The sequence below is a fragment of the Pungitius pungitius genome, chromosome 17 (genome assembly GCF_949316345.1).
Source record: "Pungitius pungitius chromosome 17, fPunPun2.1, whole genome shotgun sequence".
NCBI classification, from domain to species: domain Eukaryota; kingdom Metazoa; phylum Chordata; class Actinopteri; order Perciformes; family Gasterosteidae; genus Pungitius; species Pungitius pungitius.
In genome coordinates this window covers 3,031,366-3,057,560 of record NC_084916.1, presented here as the reverse complement: position 1 = coordinate 3,057,560, position 26,195 = coordinate 3,031,366, and the positions used below count along the sequence as shown (strand labels likewise).

The 26,195-nt window shown below is 44.9% G+C and overlaps 2 protein-coding genes across 3 annotated transcripts; both read right to left on the bottom strand.

Moving 5' to 3' along the window:
• Positions 1-576: 576 nt before the first annotated feature.
• Positions 577-2,940, bottom strand: ndufs5 (NADH:ubiquinone oxidoreductase subunit S5). 2 transcript variants are annotated; one of them, XM_037475124.2, is made up of 3 exons: positions 2,804-2,940; positions 1,695-1,912; positions 577-761 (listed from the first exon to the last, which is right to left on the bottom strand). In XM_037475124.2, the coding sequence occupies exons 2-3, from the start codon at positions 1,908-1,910 to the stop codon at positions 657-659; spliced, it is 321 nt and encodes a 106-aa protein (XP_037331021.2). In that variant the 5' UTR covers positions 1,911-1,912; positions 2,804-2,940; the 3' UTR covers positions 577-656. The 2 variants fall into 2 exon arrangements, with proteins under 2 accessions (XP_037331021.2, XP_062414664.1); XM_062558680.1 differs by having other exon boundaries at positions 1,695-1,915; positions 2,804-2,877.
• Positions 2,941-3,682: 742 nt separating this feature from the next.
• On the bottom strand, positions 3,683-25,908 carry rnf19b (ring finger protein 19B). Its single transcript, XM_037474367.2, has 10 exons — positions 25,764-25,908; positions 16,451-17,601; positions 11,748-11,947; positions 10,324-10,468; positions 10,063-10,225; positions 8,456-8,570; positions 8,216-8,356; positions 7,940-8,129; positions 7,058-7,192; positions 3,683-6,591 (listed from the first exon to the last, which is right to left on the bottom strand). Exons 2-10 carry the CDS (start codon positions 17,161-17,163, stop codon positions 6,153-6,155), a joined length of 2,241 nt encoding a protein of 746 aa, XP_037330264.2. The 5' UTR covers positions 17,164-17,601; positions 25,764-25,908; the 3' UTR covers positions 3,683-6,152.
• Between the last annotated feature and the right edge of the window lie 287 nt (positions 25,909-26,195).

The following is a 26,195-nucleotide window of genomic DNA, read 5'->3' as shown; positions in this document are numbered from 1 at the left end:
CCAAACGAAACTATCTTCGGTATCATTTTTCCAACTGGCGCGTTGTTGCGCTTCATTGGTTGTCTTGCAATGTGCCTGTTTGGATGCTGTCGAATCAGAACCAGGTGGGACTGCAGTGATTGGATGTCGTGCAGGCAGCGCGCGGGCGCACATTCTTTTTGACAGATGCAGACAAACAGAGCGGCGCGGCCGTGTGAAAATGTTTCCCCCCAGTTTTCATGGGAAGTAGCAAGTCTTCTCGAGTCAAAAGGCTCGAGTCCAAGTGAAGTCACGAGTCGTCGATGTTAAAGTCCAAGTCGAGTTGCAAGTCTTTGTACGTTTTGTCGAGTCGAGTCTCAAGTCATCAAATTCATGACTCGAGTCCAAGTCACATGACTCTAGTCCACACCTCTGCATTATACTACTTATACTGTAATATATGATTCACCATCTCTAAGTAATGAATGAGTAGGGCTTTCAAGTATTTGTGGAGTAATCCCTAAAGTATAGTTCTTAAATAAATGTCAAGTACTTTAGTTAAATGTTTTCATGCTTAGCCTCCTCAGCTGTTTCTATGGACAGTGAAATAGACAGGGGGATCTTCAATGATAACATTTATTTGGAAACAAGGGCATGTGACTTTCTATAAACAAAGAGCAGGGCGGTCACGGGTCCCCTCATGGCGCCTCGTCGGGCTTGCCCGCGTGGCAGGCTGGCGGACTGTAGGTCCCCGCCTTCACCATCTTTTCGCGCTGCTGACGGATGGCATGCAGCCTCTCGTGCTGCAGGGAGGGAGAGAGAAAGAGGTTAGTGTGAAAGGGGAACAAGTAGGATGCTGAATGCCATGCACCCCCCCCCCCCCTCCCATTTGCCTTCCCCCAGAGCAGCATGAAGCCGACGATAGCTGTGACGTTAACGTGCTCTTTTCTCCCCGTCCCCATGCTGAGAGAAGCTGAAGAACTAGAAGAGACAGCTTCCCACCTCCGCTCTGTCAACATAGATTTACTTCTAAATCATATTTGGTTGTTCAAAAATGAAAAAAAAGGGCGGCTTCCTTCAGATGCGGTCCTTCATTCGCCATCTCTGATGTCACAAAGCTGCAGACAGAGAGTTAGCGACTGACGTTTAGAGGTGAACACACCCTCGGTGGATGAGTCAGGCCTGTCAGACTCAGAAGCAGAGATCTCGCTGCTTATTACGTAGTCTCACTCATAAAAGTGGGCAGAGGAGTGGATGTGCGCTTGTGTGATGTTGCAGTGAAGACACCAAGCAGCCACCTGTCACTCAAAGCGTCCAAAGACGCCATCATAGCCAACGTTAAGCCTTAATAAATTCATTTAATCCACCGTCCAGTTAAACCACTGCCAGTTTAACCCAACGCACACTGTCTCTCCTGCCATCATAGTATTATGATACAATCATTGACTAAAAATGATTAAAATAACAGACATAACAATTTCTAAAAAATGTCTAAGGGTCATAGGGAGCCAACGACTTCGCGTACATTATTACTGAGAAGGTTAAATGTTCTCCTCGTCTCTGGCTATCACGCCAACTAATACAAAAATATGATGTCGTTTCAAGTCAAATGATATGAAGGAGCAGCACAGTTCCCGCATGCCAAATAGGACAACACCAAAAAGACCTCAGTGATCATGGATTCTGCCTATTCTTAGCCAACGACCCGTTGCATTTAAAGACTTTTGTGTCCTCACTGTTTTCTGCCTGTGCATGCATTCGTAGAAGTCCTCAAACTCCAGCTGACACTCCTTCTTGGCTCGGGTCTGCCCGATGCCGTGGGCACACTCGATCCACTCCTTCTCGAAGGCGTGGCAGCGAGCCGCCCTCTTGTTGGGCTGCTGTCCGCTCTGCAGCAGCAGCCAGCCGTCGAGGTTGACACCGAACCGCGACTGGAGGTCCAAGAAGGGCATCGCTGCTGATGAGGAAGGAGACGGAAAGGAAAGGATGGATGAGCAACAGGGTGAGATGGTGAAGCTGGCTTTTGCGGTGTTGCTTGTTGAGAGCACTTTGTAAACTCCGCTTTTGAAAACAGGACTAGATTTGACCAGTCAGTACCTCAGACACACAGCAGCGGAGTGATTATAAAGCTTCAGATAACTTCACAGAGTAAAATGATCTGGCAAATGAAGCTACTTTAAGTAACCAGGACATTTTTATCATCGAGCATTACGACTCGTTTTGTTTTGCTACGTTTAAAAACAGGAAATTTCAATGACAACCCGTCTAATCATTGTGGCATGAAATGGGCTACACCACATTTGTTTGCAAAGTGACAAAAATAATTATTTTTGAAGAGGGTCTGTCTGTGGTAGCTTGCATAACGCTGTGTCTGCACATTCTAACCATACTTTCAATATGGTATCATATACAGCAGAGAATAATAATATAAAATATAAGGCAGAATGGTATAATAAGTCTGAGATAACAACGTTAACTGTTACAGATCCCTACACTATGGGCTAAACGATGCTAGCAAACTATACGGTGGCTAGCTGGATAGTCTTCTTTGTATAGAAACAAATATACCAAATTGAAAGTATATATGATATTACAATCAGTATATTTACATATTAGCTCAAAACTATCAACACAAATTATTGTACTCTTTGACCAGGTAAGTTATCATGTAAAATGATGCTAACGTTGCAGCCCGAGTCTCCTTCAATGACAGCTAGCTCATGCTAACGCCACGCTATCTACCGACTGGTGACCCCTCCAAACGAGGAGCAAACCCAACATCGTCTCGTGACTTAACGGCTGAAGAAAAACAAACATGAGATGTTAAAGATTAATGTGAATTTACCGTCTATTTGTGGGATTCACTTTAACCTTCTTCCGACTCCACGCGTTTTGCTTTGCGGCTGAAAACAACCAGGCCGTAAATCTCGACTGTGTCGTGAAGAGACGTGAGAGTGTTTCTTAGCAGTGCATTAGCGCCACCTATTGGGTAAATATTCAGTCAGATCCTTATGAAACTACATCTTAACAGAGTAAGAAGTACTTAAATCTCAAAGTCAAATGCAGTACACTGTTTAGAAATGTCAAATTGAGTTAGGTGAAGGTCCTGCATTTAAACCCCTAGTAAAAGTACAAAAATGTGAGCATTAAATGATACTTAGAATAGCCTAATAATAATAATTATTGCACAAATGTTCCGGTGAAGGTGCTTTTATTGTGAAGGAAAAGATGGAAAGAGAGGAAGTAGAGGAAGTGTTCAACGGAGGTTTTTGAAAGTGAAAATAAAGTTACGGCCGGTTTGGCGCAGAACCGGAGCACCGTGTTATTGTTTTATTATTAAGCCGAAGTATAGGCGCACCATAAACCCTCGGCTACATATATATTTATATTAAAACTAAATTATTTAAAAAATGTTGGCATTAACCCTTCATTACCAACATTACCCCAGGAAAAAACTAGAGCTCTGGGTTGGCCTGGATCGGCCCTTAGTTAAGCTGCTATAGGCCTAGACTGCTGGGGGACTTCTCAGGACACACCCAGCCCCTCTCTCTCTCTCTCACACTCACTCCTTCTACATTAATCCACGTTTTTGTTTGTAGATTGTAAAGCCCTCTGAGGCAAATTTGTAATTTGCGATTTGGGCTAAAATCAAATGAATTGAACCTCATAAATCATTTTTGTTACTATGCAGTTAATAAAAGAACATCTGACAACAACTGGGTACTTGGGTGCAACATCAGATTGTGTTTATTTATTTCCCTAAAGGTCCACAAGTTGTCTTTCACACTGCTGCATGTACAACCCTTACACAGGACAGGGCTTTAACAGTGACAGGAAATACACAAACAATACCATAACACTTAAATATTGCTCTCTCTCTCTCTATACTGAAAAACCTCTTGATAAAGGACGGGACCGCCTGTGTTCTGAATAGGACTTTTCCATTAACACTCATCAGGAAGTTGGGCTGTCCGACCGTGTACATTCGGGTGGTTTTCTTTCTTCCCATAGGCCAAAACGAGCGATAAGTTCCAACCATACAAAACACTACATGAGCAGCTCGATCCACAGAGCTGCTGCCACATGAAGAAGGTTCCCGAGTCGATTCCCCTGCAGATGAAAGAAACCTGGTGGGAAACCGGTTTTAACTGAAGCATAGAGGTGATAAAGTGAAGAAAGCTAGTGGGTGTGATTTAGAAGTGTTTGGCTCCAAAGGATGATGAATTTTGGTAAAAGAAGATACAAACAGTCCTTGGATCATTGCTAAAAACACTGGGGATGCTCATTATGTTTGAAGGGCCAGTATGAATCTTTTTTTGGGGGGGGGGGGGGTTACTGGCAGAAATGGTTTCCATTCATGTACAATCATCTTAAAATAAGAGTGGTTGTGTTCGTGTTAACTTTGAATAAGACTTGTATCAATATAAAAGTTACGGGCCCTCTTCTCAGAGTCCGCCATGTTCTTACGGTAGCCCAGAAGAGACAAACTAAACACTGGCTGTTGATGGGCCCAGTAAGCGCATGTCGTACAGGGACACGATTCAGTTCTTTCACGATCTTCAACCTCGGCACTAGATGCCGCCAGAGTACCAATGCATACACACAGACGCCTTAAAGGTAACCAAGGAAGCATTTGTGGCAATATCAAACCCTTTTGAGGCAAACTCTCCTCTAGTTACATCCAACATAAAAGGCCCTCGGGTAGGTGATTTATTTTGGTTGTACCCCAGACTTTCGTTTGCAACTTAAGTCACTTGTAGTAAAAGATAATAAACAGCAAAAAAAAAAAAGGAAGATAAATACAATAAATTCCAGATAAAGTGCTCAGTGCTCATTCAAAAAACCAAATAGGACAAATACATTCATCAAGAGTCCGTTAGTTCATTTACGCACACGCACACAGACACACACACAGCGTTCAAGTGGGCCGGACTGGTCCTGTTGTTGTGTGTTGGTCAGTGAGTGTCTATAAGGCAGCCGACTGTCAGACAGCGGTCCGGTCAGGACACACACAGGTGATATCAATGAGACCACACACACGCACACACACACACACACACACACACACACACACACACACACACACACACACACACACACACACACACACACACACACACACACACACACACACACACACACACACACACACACACACACACACACACACACACAGGTAGAGAGTTGAGACAAGGCAGATCCAGCTTTTGACAACAATCACAAATTACGTAGTTAAATGACTGAGAGAATTAAATGACTAGGAGTCAAAGTAATCTAAAAAGGTATTTTAATTACTGATTACTTATCTCCTTATTTTTCAAGCCAATCGATTTCAAATGTATTTGTTTTTTTTACCAGTATACATTAGATTATTACCGATTCCTTTTTTTGTGAATGATATTATTACTGTTTATCTTGGTAATATATGATATTATTACTTGTTCTATCTCACTGGTTGATAACAGCTTCTCTCAGTGCATTTCAACGTGACGTACTCTGGCCTCGTCTCATCGTTGTCACAACTCAGTCGCATTTCTGTAAATCAAAACTCCTCCTTTGTGCAGGGAAAGTGAGATTCAAGTGTAGCTTCATCATAAAGTAAACCTATACCAGTGTTACAGAAGCTCACCGGCCCTTTTTGAACCCGTCTCACAAGGCATGGCTCACGCAGACACACGCGCGCAGAGCAGCAAATAACACAACTTCCAGGTCGTCTCAATGTAAATCGTGAGAAAGAGGAGAAAGTAAAGCCACATTAGAAGTCCACATTCATTCACACATGGTTAGTAACATCTCCTTGCATCCCAGGCAAATATTCGTCTTCCCTCCTCTTTGCCCCGGGACTTTTCACCTAATTTCAGAATTGCGACATATATCTTGTGTAAAATGTGTACCTTTTTTTTCTTCTTTTTTTTTTCTCTTTTGCTCAAGTAGCCAAGACGTTCTGCACCAAGGAGTAAACATAAATCATCATCTCACAAATCTTAGAGGTAGAACCCTGACAATTGACTCAGCGAGGAGCTTGACAGGCAGATAGATCAGACGGACGGACAGAAGTGAACAAACCTGCCCGTGTTTAAGGGGCCGTCCGGGAGTCGCAAAAGCAGCAAACGAAACACGATGAAGGGAAAATAACTGCGAAGGATTAAAGAGAGCTCAGATGAAACGGTCCTTTTGTGGGCGCTGCAGAGAGCTCAGACGTAGAGGATGACGTTACTGTCGGCGGGACAGAGGAGGCCATCCGAGGCGTTCAGGGCTCGGCAGGACGGGGGCCGCTGCCCGGCTGCCAGGCGGCAGCTCTTCGGGTGAGGCGAGTCACAGTCGTCCGACGTCAGCTCGGCGATGTCGTCCGACTGAGTGTCCGACATCTCCAGGTCGCTGCGGATGCTCTCCGGCTGAGCCAGTGTGACGTCTCTGAGCCCGTCCCTGATGGACACGCCGAGGGAGAGTTCCAGCGCCGACCCGGACAGAGCTCCGCCCCGCCGGGAGCTGCAGTCCTGTGGCTCCTCCACTCCTGAAGCCGTTGCCATGGCAGCGGCGCACGGAGGCGGGGTGAGGTCATCTTCGCTGGTCAGGCAGAGGTGGCTGGGTTTAGTCTCAATGTCCACCTGGATCTCCAGGTTGGTGCACTCCCTGCAGACACATGGTCAACAAGGTTAGCGGAGAACAAAGGAGGAGGGAGACCTTCTGGATTATTTTGGAAACATATTCAAATGTAGTTTAACTTTGAAATGTGTTCCCCGTAAATATTAGGAGGTGAAAGAGAGTTCTTTAGAATAAAATAGTTCGGAAAACATGGAGATTTTACTTTCGAATAGCATTGATGTGCTAAAATATAGGATTGTATTTTCAAAAGAATATTCTAAAAAGGTAAAGTAAAGTAACCCTTAAAACATCCCCACCACCATGAGAAAGGCAAGACAACAGGAGGACACAAATAAATAGAATATAGAAATAGTCCTTATTTCCTTTAAGGAATCCACTGCATCACAATAAAATCAGATGGATGAATACTGGACATCTAACAAAGCTCTGTGACAGAGTTTGAAGATGAAAACAGGAAACGCTGAGACACCACAGAAGAAGAGGAGTGTGTCACCTGTCGGGCAGCGTGTAGGACGAGATGATGGATCCGGCCATCCCACGGGTGCTGGCACAGTCGCTCCCTGCTCCCAGGCTGCCTGTCTCCCTCTGGGCGGAGTCTTTAGCCAGCTCCCCCGCCTGCCCCTCCAGCCTGGAGCACAGCAAACAATGATCAATAAGCCTGTTCTATTGATGAATGCGATGCACATTGGCACTGGAAATTCTAATTTCAATTTAATGGATAACTTTGTATTGAGATAATTGATGATGGACACATCTGTGTTAACTGGACTCAACATCCCAAAAGTATGTTTGCAGGGTCACGACATCTAGTTCTAACTGAGCTTGTGTTGTAAACTGAAGCTGACAAAATAAAGAAGAAAAAAAACAATTATTTTGTCAATTATTGTCTTTGATGCCAAAAACTAAGTTCCAGTATTATTGTTGGTGATTGTGTTAGCATTGTGGAGAGAGAAGTCACTGACAGCTGTGGCTCTCCATCTGTGGAGGAAGATCATGTGATCGGAGTAAAAGCTCCTCAACAGCTTCGACAAAGGCCATTGAGTTGTGTCTGTTTTGTCAACAAACTACAATTCAATATAGTCAGTGGAATGTTGTGTTTGGGAGAAATTGCTGTGCAAATAATTATAGAGTCCAAATCCACTAACTGAAACAAAATAACAGAGCATGTCACACAGGACGAATTTAGATGTATTCAGATGGACAGAATTAGGCAAATAATGTTAAAGAATGAAAACATATTCAAGTAGAAATGAAGATTAGCATGATATGCACCCTTCAATTTAAAGATGAATGACCTTTTGGAGAGGAGAACATAGGATATACTTATAAATACTACTTCTTTCTATTGAACTACTCGTACTTCAGTCTTTCTCACCTGCTGTACTTGCTGCTGCGTGCTCCGAGGGCGCCGCCTGCCAATGCGTTAAAGTGGTGCGCGTCACCCAGAGTCCCAGGGGCCCCCGAGAGCCCCTCGCTGGGGGAGGTGGTGCTCAGAGCGCTGAGCGCCCCGTCCAGACTGCTCTCGCCGAGGCTCGGCGACTTGAGGGCTCGCCACGCATCCGCCACTGCAGAGGATTCACAGTGAGATCTGGTGAATGACATCGTGCCCCTTTGCTTTTCCTTTCAAATAAGAAGCATTCAGCGTCCTCACCTGTGATTGGACCGTTGTCTTCATCGAAGTCAATGCGCACACCTCGTCCCTTCCCTCGGCTGACCCCGCAGCCGCCTCCCCGACACAGAGAGATGGGCACCACGCCGTACACGTAGGCCAGCATGATGGGCACACCGATACCTGAGGAGGGACACAGGCAGGATCACACCTGTTGGATTGAGGTCCGGGTTCGGCCGCTCGTTGTGCAGAAGCAGGAGTCGGCCTCGCCGAGTGTCTCACCAACGCTGACAGCCGCGATGACGGGGGCGGTGATGATGGACAGGGCCACGCCTCCAGTGATGGCCAGGTTCCTCCTGTGACGAGACTCCTTCTTCAGCTCGTAGTGGGCGTGGATCTGCGGCACAGGAAAAAGATAATAAAACCAAGTTTGAATATAAGTTAACCACTTCCCCCTCTGCACACTGTGGGATCCTCAAAGACAAATATGCCTTTCTCCACAAAAGGGAGCCACCATTTCTTAATGTGTAGAAATAAATTCCCATTTCATTTAGTTCCTCCCTTTTTGTCTATAATAACATAACACCATAATTAAATACAAAAACATGACAGAGACATGATCTATGGGGACAAAGCAGGTAATTCAACACATCTGCTTGTTGTGGAATCACTCAGGTATTCTATGGTATGTTGTTTTATATTTAATAGATGTTACAATTGAAGTGCCAAAAAGATGAAGAAAATAAGTGCAACAGAAAGCCAACATGTTTCCAAAGGAAGAAGAACTGTGAGCTCAAAGATCAATTCCTATCGTCTACATGTCTCCCCTTCCAGACATGCTCAGAGGCTAAGTTTGCTTTTTCTCAATTTGAATATTTCTTCATACTGGGTTCCTTAAATATTTTTGAAATTTCATAAATAAGGTTATAGCAAAAGGTTGAGACGTGATGATCAAATCAGCCCAATATAGATGTATGTCCTCATAGCAGTAATTTCACAGAGTGAGCTCTCTAGGGAAACCAAAGGCTTGTGAAGCTTGGCTACCACAGGGCTTTCCTCTGTTTATCAACATTAAGGGAGATGCTGAGCAGTTTACACCATCCAAAGATCAAATTCAAATCAAAGCATGATCAAGGTGTTCATTTTGTGTTCATGTGTTTTTTGCACCAAATCTTTGTAACAAATGGATAGTATAAACCCTAAATCATATCTGTCAAGCATAATATTCTAGGTAATTTATTCTGATTTATAAATAGTAATAAACTTATTTTAAATTATCGTTTATGTTTAAAACCACTTGCAACACACCAGCCTCCAGGTGATGAGTTGTATGCTCTGTCAAATGCCATTTCACCCTAACAAAAAGACCAACATGTGTGTGCAGTAAGCCGGAGTGGAAGAGGTTTAGAGCATTTATGACGTTTTATGGACTCTTACTTGACCAAAAGTCTTTCAGCTGTGGGCGCTGAACTCTGTTTTTTTTGGTCATGTGTGGTTGTTGCTTTAAATTGGAATCATTTTGTGGCTCTAAAAGTGTTGTTTTAAAAAAAAATTGTGTTAAAAAGGAACCGAGCAGACTGGAACGAAGGAAGAAAAGATTTTTCCTTCCACAACGTTGGAAGTTCCAGTTCACCGGAGGAGGGTTGTGTGTTTCCCCAACCCTGTTTTTCCACTTCTGGTTCCTGTAGCGGAGGATGATTGAACCGACCATAAAGAAAAAAAGGTGTTTTGAAGCGTGAATTCCTTTATTGTGGGGCTTCGGTTGAACAGCAGCAAGCCCTAAATTCTCTGTAAGTATATATTTATGTAAATGTCAATGTTAAATATTAAAAGCAGTGTTTCCTACTGCTCCAGCAGCTGAAGCTCCTCCCTCTGTGCGGGTCCCTCACCTTGCGGCCGACGTAAACAGGGATGCCGATGACCATGGCGGGAACGGCGATGCCTGCGATGAGGGTGATGCCGACCGGAGCTCCGATCAAGGTGCCCAGCTGCCACAAAATCTTCTTCTTCCTGCTCCAAGGCTTCTTCCCCCAGAATGTGCAGCCAGATGGGCTGTTGGCCGGGAGCAGAGGGGGAGACACAGAAAGAGACGTCAGGCAAATGTAAAAACCTTGAGCCGGTGTAAACCGTGAGAAGAGAGGTACCTGTACCTGAGGTAGTGCAGGTCGGAGATCTCCTTCATGCACAGCCAGCAGAACTCACAGCCACACACGGCGCAGGTCATGTGATTGCAGCTCCCATCGTTCATCTTGATAATGTAGGCACCACAGCGAGGGCAAGGCTTGATGTCATCGGCTGAAGACAGAAGCAAGTATACCACTAAGTGACATTGGTTTCATGGATTTCCTCTTTTGGCATGTGGTTAAACGTTTGTTACAGGTATACCTTTTTTTTAATACGTTTTTGAAAGTATGGGAAGTTTTTGCTTTATGACTAATTACTATCAAACTCTCAAATCCAACATTTTTGTATCTAGTTAAAAGTACTAAACTACTTACACTCAAATACAAATGTATTGTAAATAATTAGATATTTCTAAAAAGCAAAAAGGTTAAACATTCCTCCTAAGGGGCTTCCTTCTTTGGCAACAAATCAAACCCCATTAGAATATTGGATCAGACAAATGCTCCAGTTTGTCCTCTGATGCATTTTAAAAGAACGTCAAGGAGACGTATTTGATGGAACGCTGTCTGCATTTTTTGTCCCAAATGGCCATATTTTTCCTGCCTGTGCCTGTGGATGCTATTGTTTGTGTACTTTGCATTCTGCAGAAACACTTCCTTTATTCTTCTCCTGTTATCTCTCTCCTTCCCATTCCTTTCTGTCTCTGTGTCTCAATGACCAATCAGGGGGGGGCGTAGTTAATAGATTTTTAATCAAAAGGGAATTATGACACGCACGCAGTCTCACAAATAAAGGATGTTTGCACACACAAGCGCTGATGTTGGTATCATTATTTTTATTATCAGCACAAGTGAATTAAAGGGCAAACTCAACTCGTTGTTTTTGCTCACTTGCAGAGAAATAGAAGATTAACGGGGCTTTTGTGTCTGTGTTGTGAACATTAGGATAGTTTAGCTTAGCATCAGATGTGGAAACAGCTATCCAGGCTCTTTCCAGCAATTCTAAAGCTCCCTGAGGATATGTTAGTTAAATGTCTGTCTTTCCAAATATTAAGAAAACAGTTAAAAGTGTACATTAACTGTAGTTAAAATACACTAATAGACTAATAGATTCAAAATGTCCACACACCCCTGTTGATGTTCTACAACTCAACAGAGAAGCTTCACTTTTTCTAATGCATATCTTGAAAGGATTATTTGTATCATCGCTCAAATATAAACAGGTACAGATACGGCTTACTCCAGCAAAGTGTTATTCAACTGCCGAGGTGGACTGACATTTTTTACCTTTTGGAATTGGACAGGAAGCTAGAAGCTGAAGTCTGCTGATTACCAGGAGAATGAATGTGGTATGAATAAAGTCTCATGCTCAGTACAACGCAACTCCATGTGTTTTTATGTCAGACAGTAGCCCATTGCGAGTGTGCGAGGTCGAGGAGGCGCGTACTCACCGGGTCCCTGCTCCTGTATGTAGCTGGGGGAGTGGGCGCTGTGGGTGTGCAGGGACTGGGCCCTCTGCTGGCGGGCCGAGTCGCAGGTCTGGTTGGGATGCCAGGCCTGCTTGCAGTGGTAGCAGAACTCGGCGCCGCATCCCTCTCGGCGACACACCAGCCGGGGACAGCTGGCACACCCCGAGGCAATGACGGCAAATCTGAGTGGAAGGGACGCACAAAGAGTGAGGGGACTGAAGAAGTCAGATGATGGAGGGGATTTTACGAAGCCTGTAATAGAATTGAAGCTTCAATAAGCAGCAACGTTGTTATGAATCATAAAATACTCCTGATCCCACTGTGAATCAACAGATGCCATCAGGTCCATATGTTGCAGTCGGCAAGTGCCAGACATCTGTATCTAAAAGAAATAATAAAAATCTCCCTCTCAGATCAAACGTATGAGCGTCAGATCGCACATGGATTCATAACAGCTACATTTTACACCAAAATCAAACGATTTCCACAACAGTGGATTGCCGATAGACTCATCCATTGAAACGTGACGTTTTTCATCTGACCAACCAGAGGGCGCCTGACAACGCTGTTTGAGTGAAGCAAAACTTCAAAATGGATACAGATAAACCACATTTGCTCTGCCAGAGAATAGACTGATACTATAAACCTTTTTAAAAATAAAAAAGTACATTTGTACAGTGATTATTCCGGTTTTTAGTAGTGCTAAAGCCCCAAAACTTCCCCCCGGGGATCAGCTCGGGTCGGACCTTTTTCAATTAGCAACAACATGTGCTACTGTGTGGGAAGAGGAACGAGGCGGGATGAGGTCAATCTATATGGATTTAGCAGCAGTAAATCCATCAGAGAAGGACTTCTAGAAGGTTGCTAAGAGACGAGACAGTGACCAGCAGGTCATTAATGTCAGGCTTCCATTGATGGAACATGTTACTAAGGGGAGAACAAAACATGACAATCCAAATACATCACTTACGGAGTGCAATGAATCATGAGAAAACCGCTTTGCAACTTTAAGAAATCCCCTAAACAAACCCAGCCTGTGGTAGAACTTCACCAATATGGCCTATGTTTATTTTTATTTATTTTGATATCAAAAAGACAGACCCACAACTAGCTAGCTTTTTCTGTGGAATCTATTCAATGCGACTCGACCAGAGAAACCACTCTGCTGTTGAGCAAATAATGGTAAATACAGCACAAAAAGAGGGGTGTTTTACAACGGTGAGGTCACAAAGCAATTAGAGAGGGAGAGAGACAGAGTTATAGGCTTTCAATCACTGAAGAAATCACAAAGGAGGCCAGTAATCTAATATTGTCACGGAGCCAAGTGGGGGGAAAACATGCTGGAGCAGTGGTAATTAAAGCCGTACATTTCCTACCCGGATGGAACCAACACGATGTCAAGCCTTCCAGTTGTGCCTCAGTGATGACACGACAAACTTATAATCGTTCTGGCGTGCCTCCAACGCGCCGGCCCCAACATGTCGCTCATTACCAGCTCTTCTGACGGCGTGACGGGCAAATAAACAAGCCGAGGAGACGTGTACGTCTGCCTCGACATGCCTGCTGTGTTGAGGACATGAACTGTGCACCCTGTTTTCAGCAGGCTTCAAAAGGCCTCAATGCTTAAATGAGTGAACAGACTTCCTCAAAAGGGAAACAGAAAGCACATCACACATTTGATCTGGTGTCAAACGAGCTGCCCTCACCAAAAATACATTTCATAACCGTTTCTCACTAGGTCAGAGGAAGAAAAGACATCCTTTTCATTGCATTAGGAATATTCAGCTTTTTGAAAACCAACAAGTTCACATTTAGTTTGCAGTCTGCAGCTAGCACGGCTAAAAAGGGAGAGCGACAGAGCATTTAAGCGTGCTCCATAACTGGCTGACCCCGAAGACTAGTCGCGGCCGTAAGAACAGAAACAGGTTGCCACGGCAGCTTTCTTCCTGGGAGAGCATTCCACGTCACAGCGGCCTCATCCATTGGTCTCTTTTGATGCTGCGCAGAGAGCAACTCGGGCTGACATTTCCAGGACGCGAGAGGAGACAAACGGAGAGAGAGAGATGAAAACATAAGGAGGGTTAAACATGTGAGATCACGAGCTGAGATGTAAGTGTGGGATACAAGGAGACAGATTTGGGGGAAAGAAGAGTTTTTAATGAGTGCTGATGTGTTGCCTTGTTGACAGCAAACATGCACAGACCAGATCTGTCAGTGCTCCGTCGAGCTCCACCTGGGAGCCCGCTGAGGTCGTGAATGCAACGTCGTTGCAACACGCCGAGATGCACACTATTAGCAGGCTGCATGTGACGGCAGGACGAGCAGCGCGAGCATGAGCCTGACTCGCACAGAAGAAGATGAAAAAAACACATGTGGGTTTGTGACAAAAGCCACAAAATGCGGAGCAATGTCACGCACACACACAGCAAGTCCAGGATGAGTACGTGATGATCTGTCTAATCAAGTCCCAACTCCTGTTACCCCTGGCAACGCCGCCTCTATATACCACACCGATAGTTGCCACGGCAACTGACAGCCAGTGAGGAGACGACGCGCTTTGTTCTCATTCACACGAGTCCCTTAAGATGGCATGAGACGAGCGGGTCAGACGTGTTACTTTGGTTCATGATAGAGATCATAAGCTGATGTTTACAATGATGAATCAGAATATTCACTTTGGAAATATTTGTCTGTTTAGGTGCTAAGTGCTCCTGTGGAGTTTTACTGATTATATTCACACCCGTTTCCCCGTTGCTGTGGAAACAACCTCTCCAGTGACCGACAGTCTGAAGACATTAAAGGTGTGTGTGTGTGTGTGTCTTTGTGTGCGTAGAGGGAGGGTTATCTTTCTCCAGCCAGAGCTGTTTGAGGTGAATAATAATTTGAACTGATTTAGCTAGCTACTGAGTCACTGCTGGCGTCAGACAGGATAGTAAATATGTGGATCATCATCGGTCAACCTCTCCTCTAATGATACAGCTCATGCAAAAACACACCTTGCTTTTTGTTTACTTCACAACGTACTGACATCTAACCCTCGCCTGCTTATCTTTACCGTCACGACCTTTAAAACTCAACCCTAAAAGGCTTTTCTTTCCATGAGGTATGGTCAAAATGTCTCCCTCTGCTCTTGGTCTCAAGGGACATGAGCTGCAAAATAAAAGCTCAGCCAAAGAGGCTCTTTAGAAGGTGTTATCTATCAAATCTGGACAGAAACTTGTTGTAAATGTCGTAAAAACAACATGTTGTTAGTGAGTAGTTGACCCAGAAGTAGAGTTGAAATGCTTTTCGATTGGAGCTTGCGGAATGTACCGCACCGTCAACATGCTCTACCCAAAACAATGTGTACAATGTTGACATTGCGTTGGAACTCAAGTGTATCCATGGAAAACAAAAAATATTTGAAAAGTCTACTGGTTGTGGTCCCCAGAAGATGACCCCCCACCATCTTAAATGTGACTTAACTACCTGTTTTGATTTCAGTGTTTCTTGTTGCACCTCTCACCCACAGCATATAGATGTGTTAGAAAACGTCTCCCCCTTCATGTTGTCATGGAGACAGCAAAACATACATAAGAAATACAGAGACATGAAGACCCATGTAGACAGATTTATGCAAAGATACACCACACAGACACTTTGGTCTTCCCCTGCCGAAATACCAGTATTACTGGACAAAACCACAGCCGGAAACCCCCCACTGCCGATCAGAGCTCCTCCATCTCACACACACACACACACACACAGAATCACTCTCGCTTTCTATGATGAAACAAACGCCCCCAATTTGTTCTAGAAACCCAACGAGACCTGCTCAACCTGCGGAACCATCTGATTGTGCCCCTCCGGCCACAAGGCCCTGTAACCCAGTTACCATTTCAACTTCCTTCCTGGACTCTGAAGCAATACGTTTCATCTGAAGTCGAGGCAGATAATGACAACTAAAAGAATGAGGAACTGAGCAAACCACGAGTGAGCGAGCAATTTGACGCCTCGGAGGGAGAGGAGGGGGGAAAAAAGGTTGACCTAGACATAGATCTTCACCCAAAACGGGATACAATTTTGACTTTTTAATCTGAATATTTGTCCACAAATTGAGAAACTAAATGAAACTCTCTTGGATACAAAACTGCTTCCTGCGGCCAATCAAACCGATAATGGACTGCTAAAAGCCTCGCTGTGTCTTCACTCTTTGTCTCCCTTGCATTAGTTCAGTATCTGTTGTAACAACGATTGGTTTGTATTAAAGGGGGATTTACCTTCAGTGTCATATGACTTGATTTCCAAGAAAAAGGAAGCTAAAAAACAAATAAGCTACAGAACTGGAATTTCTCTTTCTTTCCCATAATGTCCAAATGTACTAGAGCTAGTAATACCTTGATTCATCTTTCAGTTGGCTGACAGGGGAGTGTCTAGCAATCATTTTGTCAATCTATGAAAATGTTATGCTTTCCCAATTTTAGCTCAAACATTGTTTGGTGTTATCCGATTGTTAGAATAAGACATTTCCTGATGTGCTTGCCATCCACCTTCCATCGTTGCGATGCTAACGCTTTGTCAATTCGTGACACTTGAGAGCCCTGGGATAATACATCGGAGACATAAACACGCAACCTGGCAAAAGGAAAGATTCCTGCAAATAAGCACAGACGAAGAGGACGGGGACATGGTGGCCAGTGTCTTACCCGCAGTCGGGCGCAGGGCACCATCGGCAGTCGGGGTCGGAGGCGAGGCACCTCCGCAGCAGGAACTCCTCATACTTGTCCAACAGGGCCGCGTCATCCAAGATGTCCGCTACCTGCCGCGGGGACAGCCTCTCGGCGCATTCGGGGCAGCTGAGCTGGACTCGGCTCTCCGTGATCTCGATGCGGAGGTACTGCCGCAGGCAGCAGAGGCAGGAGCGGTGGCCGCAGCCCAGCAGCTCGGGGAGCTGCTCCGCGGGCTGCCGCACCAGGCACAGGGGGCACTCCAGGAAGTCGGCCTCCCCCGGGGACGCGGCTCCGCCCAGGGACAGCTGGCTGGAGGAGAGCGGCTTTGATGGCGGGCTGTAAGGGGGGTCCTCGGGGGTCGTGGTGGCCTCAGCCGCTGCTGCGGCGGCGGCCGCTGTTGTTGTGGTCGCATGCGCGGTGGACTCCGAGATGGAGGCAGTGGGCAGTAGCTGTTGTTGCGTGTGATTCGGTTGGTGGTGGAGGGACAAAGGGGTGGTGGTGGTGGTGGTGGTGGCGGCGGCGGCGGCGGCCGCTCCTTTGGGGCCCCTGGAGCCACGAGAGCCCCGCTTGCTGTGGAAGAGGCTGTGGAAGGAGATGCGGCTGTGGCGTTTGCCCGCCGCGCGGCACTTGGGGTTGGGGACGCCGCTCACAGAGGAGTGAGGCGACTCAGAGTCCTTTTCTGATCCCATCTTCCCCAGAAGAGACACAGTGATGTATCGCAGAGAGACCAACACACACTCAGTCGGGAACCCTTTTCTCTCTCTGTTACAAGAAACCGAATGATTTCAGGAAAAGAGAAGCAGGTGAGATGACGACGGCATGCAAAACAGAAACAAAGTGAAGAGGTTTCAGTTGAGCTCTGCGGTGGATGGGTTCACAAGGAAGACAAAGCTGCACGTCCGTCACCTCCCAGGCAGAAGTTGATGTGAGACGCTCCAAAAGATGAACGTCCGATCCAGTGAATGAGTCACAAGCGAAAAAAGAGAGCAGAGAACAGACACATCCACAGGGCAGAGTTCAGCGTGAACGCTGTGATGGATCCTCTGCATGGATTGAATTCTCCCCAGCTGTGCTCAGAGCTGCTCCTCCGCTCGTCTTCCTCTCCGCTTGTTGAACCCCGGTCTCGTCTGTCAGGAAGAAGAGAGCAGGAAGTTAGCACAAAGAGCCTCCTCAGTATGACACACCTCTCTCTCTCTCTCTCTCTCTTGATCCTTAACTCGTGGAACCTTGAACTGATAATCCAGCCGTGCTGATTGCAATTAAATACAAGACTGTTACACACAAGATACTGCTAACTTGTATGGGTAAAAAAAAAAACATAATCAAAGAGAAAACATCAGTTTCTGTTTTTATTAAAAGAGCAAGTAAAAAAACGTGACATCATCGACCAGTCTGACCAACCCAGAGTTAATGTGGAAACCAATCTCTCCCTGTCTGTGTGTCACGCTGAGCACCGCAAAGCTCTTCCTCCACTTCACACTGCGCTGCTAGTACCGTTGCCATGGAGATGCTCACTATGAGCGAGGCAAACAGCGACCTGCTCTGTGACTCTGGCACTAGTGAATACACACACACACACACACACACACACACACACACACACACACACACACACGCGCAAACCAGCTTGCACAAACATACAAGCAGAAGCACAGTTGCGCTTACACTGGCAAAAATGAATACACATGTAAACACACACAAAAGGACAATGTTGTGTTCTTGCCTATAAAAACACTGTAAAAAAGAAAAACACATCCAAACCTGCAGATAAACACACACATACTCCAAACACACTGTTCGCACACCCACACCTCTTCTAGTAAAAAGTGATAATAAGCCTGTGCGCACACACACACGCACACGCTGTATATAATTACAACCCGTGTTCTCACTACAATTACAGGCTGTGTGAGACAGTGTGTGTTATTACAACGCGTGATACGTTTTGATTCTACATTTGTTTTGTGTTGCAATCCATCTCCGACGGCGGATTTTTCTCATTCTTTATTTGTTTCTCTCTTTTTGTGTTGGAAAAAGTAGAAGAAAAGTGAACCACCAAGACAAGACATTTCACAGAAGCTTTTTGAGCAGCACAAACAAATTCTGACACAACAGATCAATACTAAATTGAATTTAGAGCACTCAAGAAGCCCAAACAGAGTCCCAGACCAGTGCACAAATCAGATTGTGGCTGAAAGCCAAACGCACACAAACAGACGCACTCGTAGTGCTGACCCTGTATGTCACACCCTTGAGGAGATTGTGACCTGTGTGTGTGTGTGTGTTCAGGTGATTGACAGGTAAGCTGAACAATCACTGAGGAGCGGGCGGGCAGAGAGAAAGTCTGATCTCAGGTTAGAACTAAACAAGATTTTAGGACTTCATTAACAGCTGTGAACCCCTCCACCATTCATTTGCAATAGAATTACTCTAATATTATCCACCAGGTATGTCAAGACTCTGAGAAACATCTGCAGGTATTATGAATATCACACTATACAACATTTAGATCAAATATTATGAGTAGTATTACCTTTTTTTCTTATTTATTTTAAATAATAATACAAAACAACTTTGGTGGGTCTCCATGCTCTGCATCGAGAGTGGAACCTCCTGAATTTGAGCCCCAAATGAGGTAAAAACCATTAACCATGCAAAGAAATACAAAATACAATCCTAAACCACAGAGATGCCCACAGGATTAACATCGTTACGTGTTTGGTGAAACATGGAAAGCAGTTTTCAGAGGAATCTTCACGTCTCAAGCTAAAGACATTATTTGATTGCATAATAGTGTGTGTGCTGTGATCCTGATGCTGTCCTTTGGCAGAGAGCAGCCTCAGAACTTCACAATCTGGACCTGAATTGTTATTAACATGCTCAACACACACACACACACGCACAATATTTCGTCACCACATCTTCAGATACAAATTCAATCGGTCTGAGTTTAGTCAGTGTTGTTTATTAATGTGTCGTTGACTGTGACTGTGCAGTACAATAAAGATAACGATTTAGAGATTAAACTGGTTCTCACGTTATTCTTATTACAGTCTGTGCAATTAACTGGAATCGAGGTTGGAAAAACACAAGCAGCGGCCTGACTTCTCAGGAAAGAAACACCCCGTTTTATGAGGTGTTTTATCACCCGTGGTGGAATGTCCATGAGACAAGTCTCTTTACTTACTCTTTTAAGTGTATTTACTTTTACTTTCCGATTCAGAGGCAAATATTTGATTTGAATTCCACTGCCTGTATTCTACCGCTGTATTAAAAGCTTTTTAAATATGACGCTTTGTTAGAAATGAAAGCACCCGACGGCATGTCCCTCTTGATGATGCATCTAAGGCAGATCTCTCGACTGTTACGTGTTCAGATTTCAAGTGAGGCGACGTGAGTTTAGCAGAGTTCACTTCCTGTTGAGGCAGCAGGAAGAGATAAATATGGCCACAGCTGACACAAGAGCCCTATTTGGAGATAGCACAGCGAGGGCAATATTTATTTAGTGAAATAGATCCTCGAGTCCACCCTTCTGAAGTAATGCACAAATACAGTAGCACTGCTCTAAGATCAGTACTGTATGAGCACAGAAAATAATGAAGGAACTTATGGATATTTCCTCTAGTCCCACCCTCAGACCAAAAGGTCAAACACACCTGTTGATTTCAATGAATCACCGGTTTGTCCTCCTCTAACCTCTGCTAACATCAAAGAGAAGAGAAATCACAAGTCAATTGTTTGTTCAATCCAATGTTTGCATTTTGGGCTGAAAAAAACACTGACGTCTTCTCTAGAGGCCACGATTGGACGGGAGAGAGAGAGGCTGAGAGAGAGAGAGAGAGAGAGAGGCTGAGAGAGAGAGAGAGAGAGAGAGAGAGAGAGAGAGAGAGAGAGAGAGAGGCTGAGAGAGAGAGAGACGGGCCGATGCGCTCGTCTGGTATTTTCTATTCAGCGGCTTTCAGTTTGAGATGTTTAATTTACGCCTCAGCACTTCTCGAGTGCATCCCTGCGGCGAGGCAAGGCCGACATACATGCTGCAACTAGCACTATGCGCACAAACACACACACCGGTGTGGTCAGACACACACACACCTGTGTGCGCTAACACACCCACGGTCAGTTAAGTAGGTGCACCTCACTAAAGCCCTGCGATCCTCCCTTCATGAATGCCAGAACAGCTGTGATCATTTTGGGGGCTGCAGCTCCAGGTTTCTATTATTTTGTCCCCCCCTTTATATAAATAAAGGGCAGCTAAATACTAATAACGCCCCCCCCCCCATAAAAGAGAATTTTAATCAACTCCGATTAGTCAAGTCAAGTTAGTGCTTTCCCCCATTCAGACTTCTTCGATTATACAATTTGACACTCATTTTTATATTAAACTACGCTGATTTTATGAGTAGATTTGTTTTTGTACACTTGCTAGTGCACAGAATTAAAAAGTGAATCAACAGTTTAACTACATGACACGATTCACCAGTTAATCCCAAACTGAGCACTAAGAGATCTATAAAACACTGCAGCATAAGCAAATGTTAAAAATCAATGAGGCTGTTTAAATTCTTAAATAACATAAATAGGACAAACACACACACACACACGCACACACACACACACACAGAGAGAGAGAGACAGATGACATAACAAATGTGTGCCAGTCAAACATTCATGTTCAACCTTCAGCTTGAACACACCACGCTGCTCTGGAGAAAAGAAAGAAAAAACCCACAGCTGAGTAATAGAAACCCGCCTCACACACACACACACACACACACACACACACCTACAGGTGAGCCGGCAACAAGATTATTCACCGTCAGCATTGACACGTCGGCACAGGATTCACACCGCAACACACACACTTTATTTTCTCATTTCTTTAAATGTCAGAATGTAAACATAATGGGCCCTAGGGTGAGGGGTGAGGGTTCATTTGTTGACTATGGTATCAAAAATTCATGCTACTACTGATATATTAACACATAGCTGTCTTATATTGCAGGTGGAGCTACGGACGTCCTCAGCTATATCTTTACGCTTTGCTGCTTCGTAAATGCTCTGCATGTCAAATAAAGAACATTTAATATAAACCTTTTGTATCACAATGCTTCTTTTTGAAAGTAAAATGTGAATCCAACAGAAACTTCTGTCTCTAGCAGATGAATATAGTAAAAAGAAAACTATGTACTTTTAAAAACCAAGTGAAGTAGAAGTGTTGAGTAGTGTGATGACGTCGGTAACGAGCGTGTACACGTTGTACATTAGTGCAGTACTTGTTAAGGTGACGCACTGAAGCCTTTTACAGTCACATAATCACACCATTATGTTGGCCCAACTCATCATTTATTAACGGCCTGTTCCTGAGAATCCCCCTGCTTGTGTTTATTGTCTTTGTTAATTCCTTTGGAATGGCGGCCTCTGACCTTTCACCTCTCACTGCTGCGCTTCCCCGCCTGTGTGTGTGTCGCAGTATTTACATTAACCAAAAGCACACAAACACAGAAAACCAAAAAATAGTCATCTAGGAAAATATGCCAAAATAGCTGCTGCTGTTGTTGTTGTTGCACTCAATGTTCGTCCTGAGAGCTCAAGGCCTGGTGTCTGAAGTGACTGATGACTTTGCTTCAACACAAACAGGCCGGTCCACAGAGAGCCGACCCGGCTCAGACTCCACTGAAACCATGCGTATCGACTATGGGCCGGACAGCTGGTCCCTCACTCAACACATGAGCTAATAACCTATTAGCTAACCCTCTGCAGTACATTTCTATGCTATTAACGGGAATAGTTTTCGGTACATTTAGCTGAAAATGTTACATCAAAGCTGCAAGGAGGATGCTAGAAAGACACGGAAGCAGTGCATTGAACAATAACAAATATTTGATAATGTTCACGTCATGGCGACAGAGGCAGCCCAGCAGAGCTGTTATGGGGACTTAGTTGTTTCAGCTGCCCTCAGCCAACACAACTGTGAAGTAGCCGTTGTTCTGTTGTTAAGCATCAAGCTGCTTACGGCTTTAATGGACCAGTTCACCAGCACCGACTGCACGTCATCACTACAAGAGGCTGAATGTTCCTTTCTTATGAAAGCATAGAGGTCAAGCAAAGTCCCTTCAGAGGAACATTTAGTCCTCGCAGGTCCAAGGCTACTTCCAGCAAGCTGAGGGACCTGCTGACCGGGTCACCATGACACCCTGCAGCAGAGAGAACCCCGCTGCTGCCTCCTTCAAGGCAAATTGAGACTGAACTTTGGATCGATCCCTCAGAGCGGCTGTGTCCTCTTTCAAGCTTCATGCAAAGCAAAGTGTCTGTCATACAATCACGAGAGGTGGTTTCTCTCAGAAGTAAAGCGATAATTCCCCAGACTTCCTTAGAACTAGAGGAAGTGCTTTGGGACAATATTTAGTGTGTAATAATGTTTTTACTAAATGAGCTGCCTGTTTTGTATGACCGGTACAAAAAAAAAGAAAAAAGATTACAATATGTTCCGAGTGAAATACATTTTCACTTTTACAGAAAATCCTCATTTGAACACAGCCGGAGGAGAGCTGACGTCGCTGTCGAACCAAACATGAAGCACTTATTGTTTATTGCTCAATATCTCACACAAACACCAGGGCCTCCCACATTCAGAGCGCTGTGGACGCATCGTTTCTTTGGAAGCAAAGAGGTTGGATTCTGGCGTGTGCACGAGTGGGCGGGTTGTTGATGAGAGCGATATTACAGATAATGGAGTCGGTTACAGGGAAGAAAAACCCGACACCCAATCCTGCACTTCTTAGGAATCCGGCCCAGCACTCACACCACAGTCCGCCCCTGCAAGTGTGTGTGTGTGTGTGTGTGTGTGTGTGTGTGCCTGGGCATGTGTATAATCCTCTTCCATAGAAAACCATCCCAACATCTGGCAATAAAACTTTAGTTTCTCTTTGACGCATAAAAGCAAATGTCAGAAGAATTTGAATAACGCAATGTGTGTATGAAAGAAGATTCATCTAATAATGTTTGCACACCGTTTTTCCAAGGAAACAAAATCCCTAATATGCAAATTGTCCCTTAATGACCCTGCCAATTTGCAAAAGGATCAAGCTGATTGATATCATCAAGTCTTCAGATAAGGGGCAGAGAGCCCCATCCCATCAATGTTGCTTTATATAGTAAAGTGTAGCTTAATGCTTAGATTAAAATGCATTCGTTGATGATAAAGGGATAAATGTAGTGATATCCTCAGGTGTTGTTGTGTACTCGAGTAACTGTACTCAGTTACTTTACGCCACAGGCTGCAACTGAATATTCACACTATCTTAAATTCATCACTGTGTTTCTTAATGTGTTGATTGTTTGGTTTGTTGTGTGAAACAAATCAATCGTGCAAGTTTATGTTATAGCAACAGTCAAATAGACCCCAAACAGATTAGATCTGCTACTAGGACAGAAAAAGTGGAAACAACTACAAATTTAAAGTTAAAACCGGTTGGTGTTTCCATCTATAAATAAAGGTGGAGGTAGAGGGAATCGGCCTGGGAGCTTCTATAATTAGAGGAGCCACAGTGCTGAGCTGTTGAATGTTTAATGTGAGGCCTGGAGGAGTTAGTCGCAAAAGCAAACCTCTGAGCTCCTCCTAACACACACAAATATACACACAACTCCCCCTCACACACACACACCGAGGGAGCAGCACTGAGAGGGAGCAGCAGAGCCAAACTGCAGGAGTGGATTCGGGTTTCAGGGAGGAAAAGGCAGAACAATACACGGAAACACGCACACGGGCGAGCACGTAGTTCCCAGCTTTTGTCTTTTCTCTGGACGAGTCAACGGTCAAACACAAGAGAGAGGACCCGCTGCCAGCATGGGCCCAGATAATCTCACCTCACATCCTTTCAAGAATGTTTGGGCACACCTTCCGACTCACTAACAAGTTGTGCCTTTGTTCATCTTCGATCATGTGAGCGATTTCAGATTTTAAAACAGGCCCTTGCATTTGAACTATCCTGTCTGAAAGGTAAAGATATCCAGGCTTTGAGGTTAGTTTACAGTGCCGCTCTTCAGAACAATTCTTCAATGATATTTTTAATTAATAATGTACATCTACGAACAATACCGTCAATCAGAACTTTAGACCTTTGTTGACTGCAGGAATTTAGACGCGTCATAGTCATGGAGGCAGAAAAACATTAATGATGGCTCGATTCAAATTCCTTTTCCTGTGTATTATTGGCCCGACAAATAGGCTACTGTATATTTATCTATTCATCCAGGTGTAGGTATCAAATTAAGCAGGAAAAATCCTGATCATAGCTCAAAGGCATCACCAGCTGGGTGGTGTTTACTTGTGGGGCACTTCATGAAAGATGTTACGCCTCGAAAGAACATTTATTTTCAGTCAGTCACAACTCTCACCCTCCATCTGAAAACAAACATAAATAAAGACTACTTGCCATTGGCCTCAGTTCTGCTTGTTCTGTAAATACACCGATCTGATGAATGCGACCACAGAAATAGTCTCTAGAGATAGTAGAGAATAATTTATAATGGCTCATAAGCTATCACAACCAAGCCGATTACTTCTGAATGTTATTCATTTACTGCCTAGAATATTTACTACAACCTCAGTTTAAGAGCTTGTTATTCATTTATCGGCACAGTTCCCATTGAGTAACCCGGGTATTCACGCAAAACCTACATTTTGTAAGATGTCTCATCACCAAGGCAACCATGAATATGGGAAGATGGGACATTTCCCTTTTACACCTTGAGTTTTGGGGGCTCAGGTCACAGCACCAGAGCATCGCTCTGTCTCCTCACATTTAGAATTCAGAGCACTGGTTTAGTTTCTTCACAGGAAAACGCAGCATGTCCTCGGCCCAGGAACCAGGGACCAGGGCCCAGGTACCAGGTACCAGGTACCAGGAACCAGGGAGTGGTGGAGCAGAAGCTTTTCTGGAGGGGGAGAAGACCAACTTCAGCCCTTCCTGGAGGACTTGGACAACGACCGCGCGGGCTACTGATCTGAAGACATTTTGTTTTTAGAGTTGAGGACTATTTCCCGACACGCAGCTGCTCCCGGGGACACTGGTCCCTCGTGAAACACGGACACATTAGTCCCCGCTGTGAGGACAGTCCGCCTGATTGACACATACCGATAACGTGTCGTCACGCCCGTGAATAATGAACCGGGAAGGCTGTGTGACGGCAAAGGGCTCCACTCCCTTTGAACCGGCAGCGTGTCCTTTTCTCTAACCGGGCATTAAAAAGACGTCCACTGAACCCACGGCGCGTCGCCCTCACTTACCCGCTCAGGAGCGGCTCGTCGACGGGAGGCCGGGGACGATGCGACGACAAACGAGGCTCGTCTCGCTTCCTTGGTGCGTTGCTGCCGTGTCCGCAGCTTCTCTCTCTCTCTCCCTCTCTCTCCTTCTCCTCTCTCTGACGTAGTGGAGGAAAGCCCCGGTTCGTGACGTCACCCCGTCCACCATACGGAAACCCCTCCCCGTGTCGTCACCGCCCCTCGGGAACTCGGCACAGCGAAGCGATAAGGAAAACCCAAGACGCGTTTACGGGAGGGACGAGACAAAGGGAAACTTTTTTTTATTAGTGGGAAGTGTTTTTGTTTTGGTGGTGAAGTAAACAAAGAGCATTGTGTTCAATCCCAGATGGCTATTGTGCTTTATCACTGCACTCAAAGGACGGACAATAGCACCTGGAACCTTTTTATTGTAATCTT